Below are 16192 nucleotides of genomic sequence, written 5' to 3'. Positions count from 1 at the left end.
CATAGTGTTTCTCAAAATCATTAGTATCCCCATACATTAAAAGGTTAATCGGCAACAGTAAATAACGCAGGTGCCATTGGTTTTAGATACTATTCCATTGAACATATTTGATTTGAAAGTGGGTAAAAAGGTCGAATGACGGGGTGGGTGGTTCAAGTGAGAGACATTCGATAACCCAGACCCTTGCGGACCTTGAGATATAACGGAAGATTCAGGTCTATATAGGACGCCCTGATATAAACGACAGAACGTAAGTACAAGTCATTTGCATACACACATCACACTTTACAATGTCAGCATGTTTACTTCCCTTAGACGAGTCCATTCATACATTATTTTAAACACGGTGTACATGTCTATTTCACATTTCCTTAGCTGATTGTGAAATGGCGAATGAATAGTCGTGTAAGGGGAATAACTCCATACAATCTCAGTAGCACATGTATGTCTGCACTATATCTTGAAGTTGAAGCAAGTAGCTCATAACACAGAAGTATTTTACGGGAAAAGGCATATCAGAACATCGGTATCCTTTAGCAAAATATTTGAGTGTCTGCAGAAAGGCACGTTTTCTTTTCCCTGAATATTCCAGAGTTGACTTCTTTCCTTATTTTCAACACACAGTCATAATGCATATTAGTAAGTGAAAATTAGATGTTGCTTAAATACACCCAAACTTTGCACTTTGTTGCTAATCTTGGTGCCTGCACAATAGGTAATTTTCTTCATTACGTATTAAATAGGGCTCGGCCATTTAAGCACGGGCAGTTCATTCACGTTAAAGAAGTCAACCCAAATGAGAAATGCACCCAAAGTGTGCTAATTTCAACATGATCTTTATTTAATGGCGATGTTTAGACAGTATCATGCGTTCTCTTAAATCAAATACACACACATAGTGTTTCTCAAAATCATTAGTATCCCCATACATTAAAAGGTTAATCGGCAACAGTAAATAACGCAGGTGCCATTGGTTTTAGATACTATTCCATTGAACATATTTGATTTGAAAGTGGGTAAAAAGGTCGAATGACGGGGTGGGTGGTTCAAGTGAGAGACATTCGATAACCCAGACCCCTCCGGACCTTGAGATATAACGGAAGATTCAGGTCTATATAGGACGCCCTGATATAAACGACAGAACGTAAGTACAAGTCATTTGCATACACACATCACACTTTACAATGTCAGCATGTTTACTTCCCTTAGACGAGTCCATTCATACATTATTTTAAACACGGTGTACATGTCTATTTCACATTTCCTTAGGTGATTGTGAAATGGCGAATGAATAGTCGTGTAAGGGGAATAACTCCATACAATCTCAGTAGCACATGTATGTCTGCACTATATCTTGAAGTTGAAGCAAGTAGCTCATAACACAGAAGTATTTTACGGGAAAAGGCATATCAGAACATCGGTATCCTTTAGCAAAATATTTGAGTGTCTGCAGAAAGGCACGTTTTCTTTTCCCTGAATATTCCAGAGTTGACTTCTTTCCTTATTTTCAACACACAGTCATAATGCATATTAGTAAGTGAAAATTAGATGTTGCTTAAATACACCCAAACTTTGCACTTTGTTGCTAATCTTGGTGCCTGCACAATAGGTAATTTTCTTCATTACGTATTAAATAGGGCTCGGCCATTTAAGCACGGGCAGTTCATTCACGTTAAAGAAGTCAACCCAAATGAGAAATGCACCCAAAGTGTGCTAATTTCAACATGATCTTTATTTAATGGCGATGTTTAGGCAATATCATGCGTTCTCTTAAATCAAATACACACACATAGTGTTTCTCAAAATCATTAGTATCCCCATACATTAAAAGGTTAATCGGCAACAGTAAATAACGCAGGTGCCATTGGTTTTAGATACTATCCCATTGAATATATGTGATTTGAAAGTGGGTAAAAAGGTCGAATGACGGGGTGGGTGGTTCAAGTGAGAGACATTCGATAACCCAGACCCCTCCGGACCTCGAGATATAACGGAAGATTCAGGTCTATATAGGACGCCCTTGTGTAAACGACAGAACGTAAGTACAAGTCATTTGCATACACACATCACACTTTACAATGTCAGCATGTTTACTTCCCTTAGACGCGCCCATTCATACATTATTTTAAACACGGTGTACATGTCTATTTCACATTTCCTCAGTTGATTGTGAAATGGCGAATGAATAGTCATGTAAGGGGAATAACTCCATACAATCTCAGTAGCACATGTATGTCTGCACTATATCTTGAAGTTGAATCAAGTAGCTCATAACACAGAAGTATTTTACGGGAAAAGGCATATCAGAACATCGGTATCCTTTAGCAAAATATTTGAGTGTCTGCAGAAACGCACGTTTTCTTTTCTCTGAATATTCCAGAGTTGACTTCTTTCCTTATTTTCAACACACAGTCATAATGCCTATTAGTAAGTGAAAATTAGATGTTGCTTAAATACACCCAAAGTTTGCACTTTGTTGCTAATCTTGGTGCCTGCACAATAGGTAATTTTCTTCATTACGTATTAAATAGGGCTCGGCCATTTTAGCACGGGCAGTTCATTCACGTTAAAGAAGTCAACCCAAATGAGAAATGCACCCAAAGTGTGCTAATTTCAACATGATCTTTATTTAATGGCGATGTTTTGACAGTATCATGCGTTCTCTTAAATCAAATACACACACATAGTGTTTCTCAAAATCATTAGTATCCCCATACATTAAAAGGTTAATCGGCAACAGTAAATAACGCAGGTGCCATTGGGTTTTGATACTATCCCATTGAATATATGTGATTTGAAAGTGGCTAAAAAGGTCGAATGACGGGGTGGGTGGTTCAAGTGAGAGACATTCGATAACCCAGACCCCTCCGGACCTCGAGATATAACGGAAGATTCAGGTCTATATAGGACGCCCTGATATAAACGACAGAACGTAAGTACAAGTCATTTGCATACACGCATCACACTTTACAACGTCAGCATGTTTACTTCCCTTAGACGCGTCCATTCATACATTATTTTAAACACGGTGTACATGTCTATTTCACATTTCCTCAGTTGATTGTGAAATGGCGAATGAAAAGTCATGTAAGGGGAATAACTCCATACAATCTCAGTAGCACATGTATGTCTGCACTATATCTTGAAGTTGAATCAAGTAGCTCATAACACAGAAGTATTTTACGGGAAAAGGCATATCAGAACATCGGTATCCTTTAGCAAAATATTTGAGTGTCTGCAGAAAGGCACGTTTTCTTTTCCCTGAATATTCCAGAGTTGACTTCTTTCCTTATTTTCAACACACAGTCATAATGCATATTAGTAAGTGAAAATTAGATGTTGCTTAAATACACCCAAACTTTGCACTTTGTTGCTAATCTTGGTGCCTGCACAATAGGTAATTTTCTTCATTACGTATTAAATAGGGCTCGGCCATTTAAGCACGGGCAGTTCATTCACGTTAAAGAAGTCAACCCAAATGAGAAATGCACCCAAAGTGTGCTAATTTCAACATGATCTTTATTTAATGGCGATGTTTAGGCAATATCATGCGTTCTCTTAAATCAAATACACACACATAGTGTTTCTCAAAATCATTAGTATCCCCATACATTAAAAGGTTAATCGGCAACAGTAAATAACGCAGGTGCCATTGGGTTTAGATACTATCCCATTGAATATATGTGATTTGAAAGTGGGTAAAAAGGTCGAATGACGGGGTGGGTGGTTCAAGTGAGAGACATTCGATAACCCAGACCCCTCCGGACCTCGAGATATAACGGAAGATTCAGGTCTATATAGGACGCCCTTGTGTAAACGACAGAACGTAAGTACAAGTCATTTGCATACACACATCACACTTTACAATGTCAGCATGTTTACTTCCCTTAGACGCGCCCATTCATACATTATTTTAAACACGGTGTACATGTCTATTTCACATTTCCTCAGTTGATTGTGAAATGGCGAATGAATAGTCATGTAAGGGGAATAACTCCATACAATCTCAGTAGCACATGTATGTCTGCACTATATCTTGAAGTTGAATCAAGTAGCTCATAACACAGAAGTATTTTACGGGAAAAGGCATATCAGAACATCGGTATCCTTTAGCAAAATATTTGAGTGTCTGCAGAAACGCACGTTTTCTTTTCTCTGAATATTCCAGAGTTGACTTCTTTCCTTATTTTCAACACACAGTCATAATGCCTATTAGTAAGTGAAAATTAGATGTTGCTTAAATGCACCCAAAGTTTGCACTTTGTTGCTAATCTTGGTGCCTGCACAATAGGTAATTTTCTTCATTACGTATTAAATAGGGCTCGGCCATTTTAGCACGGGCAGTTCATTCACGTTAAAGAAGTCAACCCAAATGAGAAATGCACCCAAAGTGTGCTAATTTCAACATGATCTTTATTTAATGGCGATGTTTAGACAGTATCATGCGTTCTCTTAAATCAAATACACACACATAGTGTTTCTCAAAATCATTAGTATCCCCATACATTAAAAGGTTAATCGGCAACAGTAAATAACGCAGGTGCCATTGGTTTTGATACTATCCCATTGAATATATGTGATTTGAAAGTGGCTAAAAAGGTCGAATGACGGGGTGGGTGGTTCAAGTGAGAGACATTCGATAACCCAGACCCCTCCGGACCTCGAGATATAACGGAAGATTCAGGGTCTATATAGGACGCCCTGATATAAACGACAGAACGTAAGTACAAGTCATTTGCATACACGCATCACACTTTACAATGTCAGCATGTTTACTTCCCTTAGACGCGTCCATTCATACATTATTTTAAACACGGTGTACATGTCTATTTCACATTTCCTCAGTTGATTGTGAAATGGCGAATGAAAAGTCATGTAAGGGGAATAACTCCATACAATCTCAGTAGCACATGTATGTCTGCACTATATCTTGAAGTTGAATCAAGTAGCTCATAACACAGAAGTATTTTACGGGAAAAGGCATATCAGAACATCGGTATCCTTTAGCAAAATATTTGAGTGTCTGCAGAAACGCACGTTTTCTTTTCCCTGAATATTCCAGAGTTGACTTCTTTCCTTATTTTCAACACACAGTCATAATGCATATTAGTAAGTGAAAATTAGATGTTGCTTAAATACACCCAAAGTTTGCACTTTGTTGCTAATCTTGGTGCCTGCACAATAGGTAATTTTCTTCATTACGTATTAAATAGGGCTCGGCCATTTAAGCACGGGCAGTTCATTCACGTTAAAGAAGTCAACCCAAATGAGAAATGCACCCAAAGTGTGCTAATTTCAACATGATCTTTATTTAATGGCGATGTTTAGACAGTATCATGCGTTCTCTTAAATCAAATACACACACATAGTGTTTCTCAAAATCATTAGTATCCCCATACATTAAAAGGTTAATCGGCAACAGTAAATAACGCAGGTGCCATTGGTTTTAGATACTATTCCATTGAACATATTTGATTTGAAAGTGGGTAAAAAGGTCGAATGACGGGGTGGGTGGTTCAAGTGAGAGACATTCGATAACCCAGACCCCTCCGGACCTTGAGATATAACGGAAGATTCAGGTCTATATAGGACGCCCTGATATAAACGACAGAACGTAAGTACAAGTCATTTGCATACACACATCACACTTTACAATGTCAGCATGTTTACTTCCCTTAGACGAGTCCATTCATACATTATTTTAAACACGGTGTACATGTCTATTTCACATTTCCTTAGCTGATTGTGAAATGGCGAATGAATAGTCGTGTAAGGGGAATAACTCCATACAATCTCAGTAGCACATGTATGTCTGCACTATATCTTGAAGTTGAAGCAAGTAGCTCATAACACAGAAGTATTTTACGGGAAAAGGCATATCAGAACATCGGTATCCTTTAGCAAAATATTTGAGTGTCTGCAGAAACGCACGTTTTCTTTTCCCTGAATATTCCAGAGTTGACTTCTTTCCTTATTTTCAACACACAGTCATAATGCATATTAGTAAGTGAAAATTAGATGTTGCTTAAATATACCCAAAGTTTGCACTTTGTTGCTAATCTTGGTGCCTGCACAATAGGTAATTTTCTTCATTACGTATTAAATAGGGCTCGGCCATTTAAGCACGGGCAGTTCATTCACGTTAAAGAAGTCAACCCAAATGAGAAATGCACCCAAAGTGTGCTAATTTCAACATGATCTTTATTTAATGGCGATGTTTAGGCAGTATCATGCGTTCTCTTAAATCAAATACACACACATAGTGTTTCTCAAAATCATTAGTATCCCCATACATTAAAAGGTTAATCGGCAACAGTAAATAACGCAGGTGCCATTGGTTTTAGATACTATCCCATTGAATATATGTGATTTGAAAGTGGGTAAAAAGGTCGAATGACGGGGTGGGTGGTTCAAGTGAGAGACATTCGATAACCCAGACCCCTCCGGATCTCGAGATATAACGGAAGATTCAGGTCTATATAGGACGCCCTGATGTAAACGACAGAACGTAAGTACAAGTCATTTGCATACACACATCACTGTTTACAATGTCAGCATGTTTACTTCCCTTAGACGCGTCCATTCATACATTATTTTAAACACGGTGTACATGTCTATTTCACATTTCCTTAGCTGATTGTGAAATGGCGAATGAATAGTCGTGTAAGGGGAATAACTCCATACAATCTCAGTAGCACATGTATGTCTGCACTATATCTTGAAGTTGAGTCAAGTAGCTCATAACACAGAAGTATTTTACGGGAAAAGGCATATCAGAACATCGGTATCCTTTAGCAAAATATTTGAGTGTCTCCAGAAACGCACGTTTTCTTTTCTCTGAATATTCCAGAGTTGACTTCTCTCCTTATTTTCAACACACAGTCATAATGCCTATTAGTAAGTGAAAATTAGATGTTGCTTAAATACACCCAAACTTTGCACTTTGTTGCTAATCTTGGTGCCTGCACAATAGGCAATTTTCTTCATTACGTATTAAATAGGGCTCGGCCATTTAAGCACGGGCAGTTCATTCACGTTAAAGAAGTCAACCCAAATGAGAAATGTACCCAAAGTGTACTAATTTCAACATGATCTTTATTTAATGGCGATGTTTAGACAGTATCATGCGTTCTCTTAAATCAAATACACACACATAGTGTTTCTCAAAATCATTAGTATCCCCATACATAAAAAGGTTAATCGGCAACAGTAAATAACGCAGGTGCCATTGGGTTTAGATACTATCCCATTGAATATATGTGATTTGAAAGTGGCTAAAAAGGTCGAATGACGGGGTGGGTGGTTCAAGTGAGAGACATTCGATAACCCAGACCCCTCCGGACCTCGAGATATAACGGAAGATTCAGGTCTATATAGGACGCCCTGATGTAAACGACAGAACGTAAGTACAAGTCATTTGCATACACACATCACTGTTTACAATGTCAGCATGTTTACTTCCCTTAGACGCGTCCATTCATACATTATTTTAAACACGGTGTACATGTCTGTTTCACATTTCCTCAGTTGATTGTGAAATGGCGAATGAATAGTCGTGTAAGGGGAATAACTCCATACAATCTCAGTAGCACATGTATGTCTGCACTATATCTTGAAGTTGAGTCAAGTAGCTCATAACACAGAAGTATTTTACGGGAAAAGGCATATCAGAACATCGGTATCCTTTAGCAAAATATTTGAGTGTCTGCAGAAAGGCACGTTTTCTTTTCCCTGAATATTCCAGAGTTGACTTCTTTCCTTATTTTCAACACACAGTCATAATGCATATTAGTAAGTGAAAATTAGATGTTGCTTAAATACACCCAAAGTTTGCACTTTGTTGCTAATCTTGGTGCCTGCACAATAGGTAATTTTCTTCATTACGTATTAAATAGGGCTCGGCCATTTAAGCACGGGCAGTTCATTCACGTTAAAGAAGTCAACCCAAATGAGAAATGCACCCAAAGTGTGCTAATTTCAACATGATCTTTATTTAATGGCGATGTTTAGACAGTATCATGCGTTCTCTTAAATCAAATACACACACATAGTGTTTCTCAAAATCATTAGTATCCCCATACATAAAAAAGGTTAATCGGCAACAGTAAATAACGCAGGTGCCATTGGGTTTAGATACTATTCCATTGAATATATTTGATTTGAAAGTGGCTGAAAAGGTCGAATGACGGGGTGGGTGATTCAAGTGAGAGACATTCGATAACCCAGACCCCTCCGGACCTCGAGATATAACGGAAGATTCAGGTCTATATAGGACGCCCTGATATAAACGACAGAACGTAAGTACAAGTCATTTGCATACACACATCACACTTTACAATGTCAGCATGTTTACTTCCCTTAGACGAGTCCATTCATACATTATTTTAAACACGGTGTACATGTCTATTTCACATTTCCTTAGCTGATTGTGAAATGGCGAATGAATAGTCGTGTAAGGGGAATAACTCCATACAATCTCAGTAGCACATGTATGTCTGCACTATATCTTGAAGTTGAAGCAAGTAGCTCATAACACAGAAGTATTTTACGGGAAAAGGCATATCAGAACATCGGTATCCTTTAGCAAAATATTTGAGTGTCTGCAGAAAGGCACGTTTTCTTTTCCCTGAATATTCCACAGTTGACTTCTTTCCTTATTTTCAACACACAGTCATAATGCATATTAGTAAGTGAAAATTAGATGTTGCTTAAATACACCCAAAGTTTGCACTTTGTTGCTAATCTTGGTGCCTGCACAATAGGTAATTTTCTTCATTACGTATTAAATAGGGCTCGGCCATTTAAGCACGGGCAGTTCATTCACGTTAAAGAAGTCAACCCAAATGAGAAATGCACCCAAAGTGTGCTAATTTCAACATGATCTTTATTTAATGGCGATGTTTAGGCAGTATCATGCGTTCTCTTAAATCAAATACACACACATAGTGTTTCTCAAAATCATTAGTATCCCCATACATTAAAAGGTTAATCGGCAACAGTAAATAACGCAGGTGCCATTGGGTTTAGATACTATCCCATTGAATATGTGTGATTTGAAAGTGGCTAAAAAGGTCGAATGACGGGGTGGGTGGTTCAAGTGAGAGACATTCGATAACCCAGACCCCTCCGGACCTCGAGATATAACGGAAGATTCAGGTCTATATAGGACGCCCTGATGTAAACGACAGAACGTAAGTACAAGTCATTTGCATACACACATCACTGTTTACAATGTCAGCATGTTTACTTCCCTTAGACGCGTCCATTCATACATTATTTTAAACACGGTGTACATGTCTATTTCACATTTCCTCAGTTGATTGTGAAATGGCGAATGAATAGTCGTGTAAGGGGAATAACTCCATACAATCTCAGTAGCACATGTATGTCTGCACTATATCTTGAAGTTGAGTCAAGTAGCTCATAACACAGAAGTATTTTACGGGAAAAGGCATATCAGAACATCGGTATCCTTTAGCAAAATATTTGAGTGTCTGCAGAAAGGCACGTTTTCTTTTCCCTGAATATTCCAGAGTTGACTTCTTTCCTTATTTTCAACACACAGTCATAATGCATATTAGTAAGTGAAAATTAGATGTTGCTTAAATACACCCAAAGTTTGCACTTTGTTGCTAATCTTGGTGCCTGCACAATAGGTAATTTTCTTCATTACGTATTAAATAGGGCTCGGCCATTTAAGCACGGGCAGTTCATTCACGTTAAAGAAGTCAACCCAAATGAGAAATGCACCCAAAGTGTGCTAATTTCAACATGATCTTTATTTAATGGCGATGTTTAGACAGTATCATGCGTTCTCTTAAATCAAATACACACACATAGTGTTTCTCAAAATCATTAGTATCCCCATACATAAAAAAGGTTAATCGGCAACAGTAAATAACGCAGGTGCCATTGGGTTTAGATACTATTCCATTGAATATATTTGATTTGAAAGTGGCTGAAAAGGTCGAATGACGGGGTGGGTGATTCAAGTGAGAGACATTCGATAACCCAGACCCCTCCGGACCTCGAGATATAACGGAAGATTCAGGTCTATATAGGACGCCCTGATATAAACGACAGAACGTAAGTACAAGTCATTTGCATACACACATCACACTTTACAATGTCAGCATGTTTACTTCCCTTAGACGAGTCCATTCATACATTATTTTAAACACGGTGTACATGTCTATTTCACATTTCCTTAGCTGATTGTGAAATGGCGAATGAATAGTCGTGTAAGGGGAATAACTCCATACAATCTCAGTAGCACATGTATGTCTGCACTATATCTTGAAGTTGAAGCAAGTAGCTCATAACACAGAAGTATTTTACGGGAAAAGGCATATCAGAACATCGGTATCCTTTAGCAAAATATTTGAGTGTCTGCAGAAAGGCACGTTTTCTTTTCCCTGAATATTCCACAGTTGACTTCTTTCCTTATTTTCAACACACAGTCATAATGCATATTAGTAAGTGAAAATTAGATGTTGCTTAAATACACCCAAAGTTTGCACTTTGTTGCTAATCTTGGTGCCTGCACAATAGGTAATTTTCTTCATTACGTATTAAATAGGGCTCGGCCATTTAAGCACGGGCAGTTCATTCACGTTAAAGAAGTCAACCCAAATGAGAAATGCACCCAAAGTGTGCTAATTTCAACATGATCTTTATTTAATGGCGATGTTTAGGCAGTATCATGCGTTCTCTTAAATCAAATACACACACATAGTGTTTCTCAAAATCATTAGTATCCCCATACATTAAAAGGTTAATCGGCAACAGTAAATAACGCAGGTGCCATTGGGTTTAGATACTATCCCATTGAATATGTGTGATTTGAAAGTGGCTAAAAAGGTCGAATGACGGGGTGGGTGGTTCAAGTGAGAGACATTCGATAACCCAGACCCCTCCGGACCTCGAGATATAACGGAAGATTCAGGTCTATATAGGACGCCCTGATGTAAACGACAGAACGTAAGTACAAGTCATTTGCATACACACATCACTGTTTACAATGTCAGCATGTTTACTTCCCTTAGACGCGTCCATTCATACATTATTTTAAACACGGTGTACATGTCTATTTCACATTTCCTCAGTTGATTGTGAAATGGCGAATGAATAGTCGTGTAAGGGGAATAACTCCATACAATCTCAGTAGCACATGTATGTCTGCACTATATCTTGAAGTTGAGTCAAGTAGCTCATAACACAGAAGTATTTTACGGGAAAAGGCATATCAGAACATCGGTATCCTTTAGCAAAATATTTGAGTGTCTGCAGAAAGGCACGTTTTCTTTTCCCTGAATATTCCAGAGTTGACTTCTTTCCTTATTTTCAACACACAGTCATAATGCATATTAGTAAGTGAAAATTAGATGTTGCTTAAATACACCCAAAGTTTGCACTTTGTTGCTAATCTTGGTGCCTGCACAATAGGTAATTTTCTTCATTACGTATTAAATAGGGCTCGGCCATTTAAGCACGGGCAGTTCATTCACGTTAAAGAAGTCAACCCAAATGAGAAATGCACCCAAAGTGTGCTAATTTCAACATGATCTTTATTTAATGGCGATGTTTAGACAGTATCATGCGTTCTCTTAAATCAAATACACACACATAGTGTTTCTCAAAATCATTAGTATCCCCATACATAAAAAGGTTAATCGGCAACAGTAAATAACGCAGGTGCCATTGGGTTTAGATACTATCCCATTGAACATATTTGATTTGAAAGTGGCTAAAAAGGTCGAATGACGGGGTGGGTGGTTCAAGTGAGAGACATTCGATAACCCAGACCCCTCCGGACCTCGAGATATAACGGAAGATTCAGGTCTATATAGGACGCCCTGATATAAACGACAGAACGTAAGTACAAGTCATTTGCATACACACATCACACTTTACAATGTCAGCATGTTTACTTCCCTTAGACGAGTCCATTCATACATTATTTTAAACACGGTGTACATGTCTATTTCACATTTCCTTAGCTGATTGTGAAATGGCGAATGAATAGTCGTGTAAGGGGAATAACTCCATACAATCTCAGTAGCACATGTATGTCTGCACTATATCTTGAAGTTGAAGCAAGTAGCTCATAACACAGAAGTATTTTACGGGAAAAGGCATATCAGAACATCGGTATCCTTTAGCAAAATATTTGAGTGTCTGCAGAAACGCACGTTTTCTTTTCTCTGAATATTCCACAGTTGACTTCTTTCCTTATTTTCAACACACAGTCATAATGCTTATTAGTAAGTGAAAATTAGATGTTGCTTAAATACACCCAAAGTTTGCACTTTGTTGCTAATCTTGGTGCCTGCACAATAGGTAATTTTCTTCATTACGTATTAAATAGGGCTCGGCCATTTAAGCACGGGCAGTTCATTCACGTTAAAGAAGTCAACCCAAATGAGAAATGCACCCAAAGTGTGCTAATTTCAACATGATCTTTATTTAATGGCGATGTTTAGACAGTATCATGCGTTCTCTTAAATCAAATACACACACATAGTGTTTCTCAAAATCATTAGTATCCCCATACATAAAAAAGGTTAATCGGCAACAGTAAATAACGCAGGTGCCATTGGGTTTAGATACTATTCCATTGAATATATTTGATTTGAAAGTGGCTGAAAAGGTCGAATGACGGGGTGGGTGATTCAAGTGAGAGACATTCGATAACCCAGACCCCTCCGGACCTCGAGATATAACGGAAGATTCAGGTCTATATAGGACGCCCTGATATAAACGACAGAACGTAAGTACAAGTCATTTGCATACACACATCACACTTTACAATGTCAGCATGTTTACTTCCCTTAGACGCGTCCATTCATACATTATTTTAAACACGGTGTACATGTCTATTTCACATTTTCTCAGTTGATAGTGAAATGGCGAATGAATAGTCATGTAAGGGGAATAACTCCATCCAATCTCAATAGCACATTTATGTCTGCACTATATCTTTAAGTTTGAATAGGTTTTAGGATAGGCATGGATTACTCCAAGCACTTCGCGGACATAGCAGATGATAACCTTTAGGATAATAGCTTTTGTGTTTCCTAAATGTTCCATTTTCTCTCTTTCTTTCAAGAAAATATGTTAATTATTAATGGAAGAAAAAAGGATATATTCCTTGAGTGGGCCACTACCCTATTACATAATCAAAAAATGAGCGGCCTACTCAGTCACTGACGAGAGTAAGGGTGGCGCACTCAGTCACCAATGAGTCACTTCGTTATCCCGTAGACGCTACTCTATTGAGGGTAGCTGGGAGTAACTGAGAGTAACTATTGAGATTGCTGTTGTTTTAATGTTTAATAAAGATCTTGTTCAACCGTTGTTTGAGGGTAGCTCGGAGTAACTACGGATATAATGTTATTTCCTGCTCTGATATAGGAGATGGAAAGTGGAAAACTATATATGTCGAAAATCAGGTGCAATGGTCACTTCTATCCAAACATGGGCGAGAAAGAAGATATACCGGGAAGGCAGCAGGCACTAGGCATCTTGTTAGGTGGATTTTGCTATAACATAAAGCGAAAGTCGTGTACTGGCTGGCTGTAATGCAACAGTTACAACAATTGCAGATGGAACATATTCACTCTTCTGCCTTCGGCAGGACAGTTGCACGTACCATTACCAGTACTGTGAAGAAGCGAGCCCGAGAAGAACTCACCAGCATTTCACAAATTTATGAAGAAGAACGAAAGAAACTTCTGACCGGATATAGAGCTGCATCGCCACAAGAGGATGCAACAAATCTCAAGCTATTTTACAGCGTCAAGACAAGCCTGTACAGAGAAAGAAGAAAGAAAGTCCCTCAAACTCCACAAGATGCCACAGAGGTATCGGTAGGAAGAGAAAGGAACCAGACATTTGAAAGTGAATACTTTCTTGTAATTGATGATACTTCTGATTATCAGAGGATCTTAGTGTTTGGCACCTATGAAAATTTGGTGAGACTGTGTAAAAGCGATCTGCCCGAGAATATTTTACCAGCTCTATATTATCCACTCCTTTGCAGAGAGGGGACGGGGAGTAAGAGAGAGCGAGAGAGAGAGAGAGAGAGAGAGTGAGAGAGAGAGAGAGAGAGTGAGAGAGAGAGTGAGAGAGAGAGAGTCCTTTTATGAATATGGTGTGTCATACACCATAACTTCCTTCATTTTAGGTTGAATTTGTAAAATTTGCCTTCGCTTGGTATGTATTCTCATCCCCTTTCTTTTTTCATGCTTTTTCAGAAATGGACCAGCATATCAAATTTACCACTGTTACACGCTGTTACACTTACATACCGAAACGATGAACGAAACAGAGTGTGTGAGTAAGATATCACAAAGTGTATGTTTACCACATCTCATCCCAGTTGCAGCGACGTGTTTGGAGTGTCCTTCAGACTGTTTCCCAGTGACGTCCACGTTTGCCTTGTTTCTTGCTGTGGCTGTTGCTGTAATGACACAGAACACACACTCATCTTGCTCTAGCTTTATAAAACTTTAGATTTATGATTCAGAGAGATTTGGTTGGAGATTAATGTTATTACACAAAGGTATCATTTTAAAAGACGTATCTCTGTTGATGCGTTGTTGAAACATATGTTTAAAAATACATATAGACTTTTACTGATGGACATTAGTTCTAGATGAACTTGTGTAGTGACAAATTTTTGACTGAACCCCAGAAGTAGAATACTTTTGTACAATCTATATTTAACTCCAGGATTGCAGTTATCTAATAGGCAGTAAGTGATCAACTGTTTATTTCCTCTGTTGCATATAAATTATTACATACTCTTACAGTGCAATCGACGCATCGTGCAATCATACTCTGATTCCTCAAATCCTTGATAATGAAACTCCTTTTCTGTTGGGTGACTAGAGATAATTAGGATGCATTATAGCAATGTGTCATTTCTTGGAATGTAAACTGCTCTAAGGGCCACTCACCTATGTTATCCATACATCTTGAAATAAGGAAACACAACACTAGCAAGAAACAAAAGGCCACGCCACATACGTAGACGTCCATCTGCAACACAGATTGTCTTGCAGGTTCGAACAATAACAGAATCTAATCAATATAAAGGACACGGGCCCAAGTGCAATATGAATGCAAGATACATACATACAAAGTGCTTAAGTTCGGAACAGCAACAGATGTATAACATATATTCACAACATCTACATTGGACATTTGTACACACAAAAGGATTCTTGCATATTTTGTGTCATGAAGTTTGTGATGCATTTCTGGCAGATTTTGCTATAAAGAGTGCAAGAATAAATGGGGACCGTGAGACTGGTACATAGCAAACGAAGTTTCTTGAGGTTGACAAATATTATGTAAAAACTAAAACATAAAAACTAAAACATAAAAACTAAAACATAAAAACTAAAACATAAAAACTAAAGCATTTATAACATCATCGTGGTGAGGTTCACTACTTTTTGTACTTTTTGACATCGCCTCGTATAATGTGAGTACGTTCCGAGAGACACATCTGTAAATGTGTGGATATACTCTGTGGGACATCTCTATAATGAGCATATATCATCTCAGACACATCTCTGTAATGTAAGCATACTCTGTGAGACATGTAGGTTGTGACCATAGATGCATAGGTTTTGCTAATGTAGAAATGGCATGAGGCAAAAGTGATATCGCAGTGACGCCAGGTCCATGCAGATGTGGAATTTACATAGGCGTGCTTTTAGCATTCAAAGAAAGACGAAAGCTCACGCTGATATTGCAGTGACCCCGGCTTATAGGCACCACCATCAATATAGAAATGACTCATAGTGATAATTATCAGGAAAAGATCTTACACGTATCCTTAAATAATTAAAACCCGCACTTTCCAATTTGAACTTGGCGTCGTTCATAACCGAGCACAACGATAAACATACGTTGAGCTCCTGCTCAGCCTATCTGTATGATATGCCATACCTGAGAAGACGTAATTCTCCTTCTCTCCTTTTACCCAAATACGAATGCCCCACCACTTGTATTTAGGTGCTTGTATTTAACACTGGTCTTTAGGCACTTGTATCCAAACACTTGTATCTAGACACTAGAAAGCAGACACCTACACGGAAGGACATGAACAGTAACACAGGCTGTAAGTCCCCGACACGTCACGTATATAAATAAATGTTGTTCCTCGGGAATGTTCGATCAT

At 38.3% G+C, this 16192-nt stretch overlaps 1 protein-coding gene across 2 annotated transcripts in view; it reads right to left on the bottom strand.

Annotated features, from left to right (window-relative positions):
• LOC137268348 (uncharacterized) overlaps positions 1-16162 on the bottom strand; it is a 147082-nt gene extending 130920 nt beyond the window's left edge. For both annotated transcript variants that reach the window (XM_067802901.1, XM_067802902.1), the window contains exons 1-3: positions 15961-16162; positions 14961-15042; positions 14366-14461 (exon numbers count right to left, since the gene is read on the bottom strand). In XM_067802901.1, the coding sequence (XP_067659002.1) occupies positions 14366-14461; positions 14961-15042 (178 nt within the window). In that variant the 5' untranslated portion in view covers positions 15961-16162. The remainder of the gene's footprint in view (positions 1-14365; positions 14462-14960; positions 15043-15960) is intronic.
• Positions 16163-16192: the final 30 nt, after the last annotated feature.

This window comes from Haliotis asinina, chromosome 16 (genome assembly GCF_037392515.1).
Source record: "Haliotis asinina isolate JCU_RB_2024 chromosome 16, JCU_Hal_asi_v2, whole genome shotgun sequence".
Taxonomy (NCBI): domain Eukaryota; kingdom Metazoa; phylum Mollusca; class Gastropoda; order Lepetellida; family Haliotidae; genus Haliotis; species Haliotis asinina.
The sequence above is the reverse complement of the archived record's forward strand: the minus strand, read 5'-3'. Positions and strand labels throughout refer to the sequence as shown.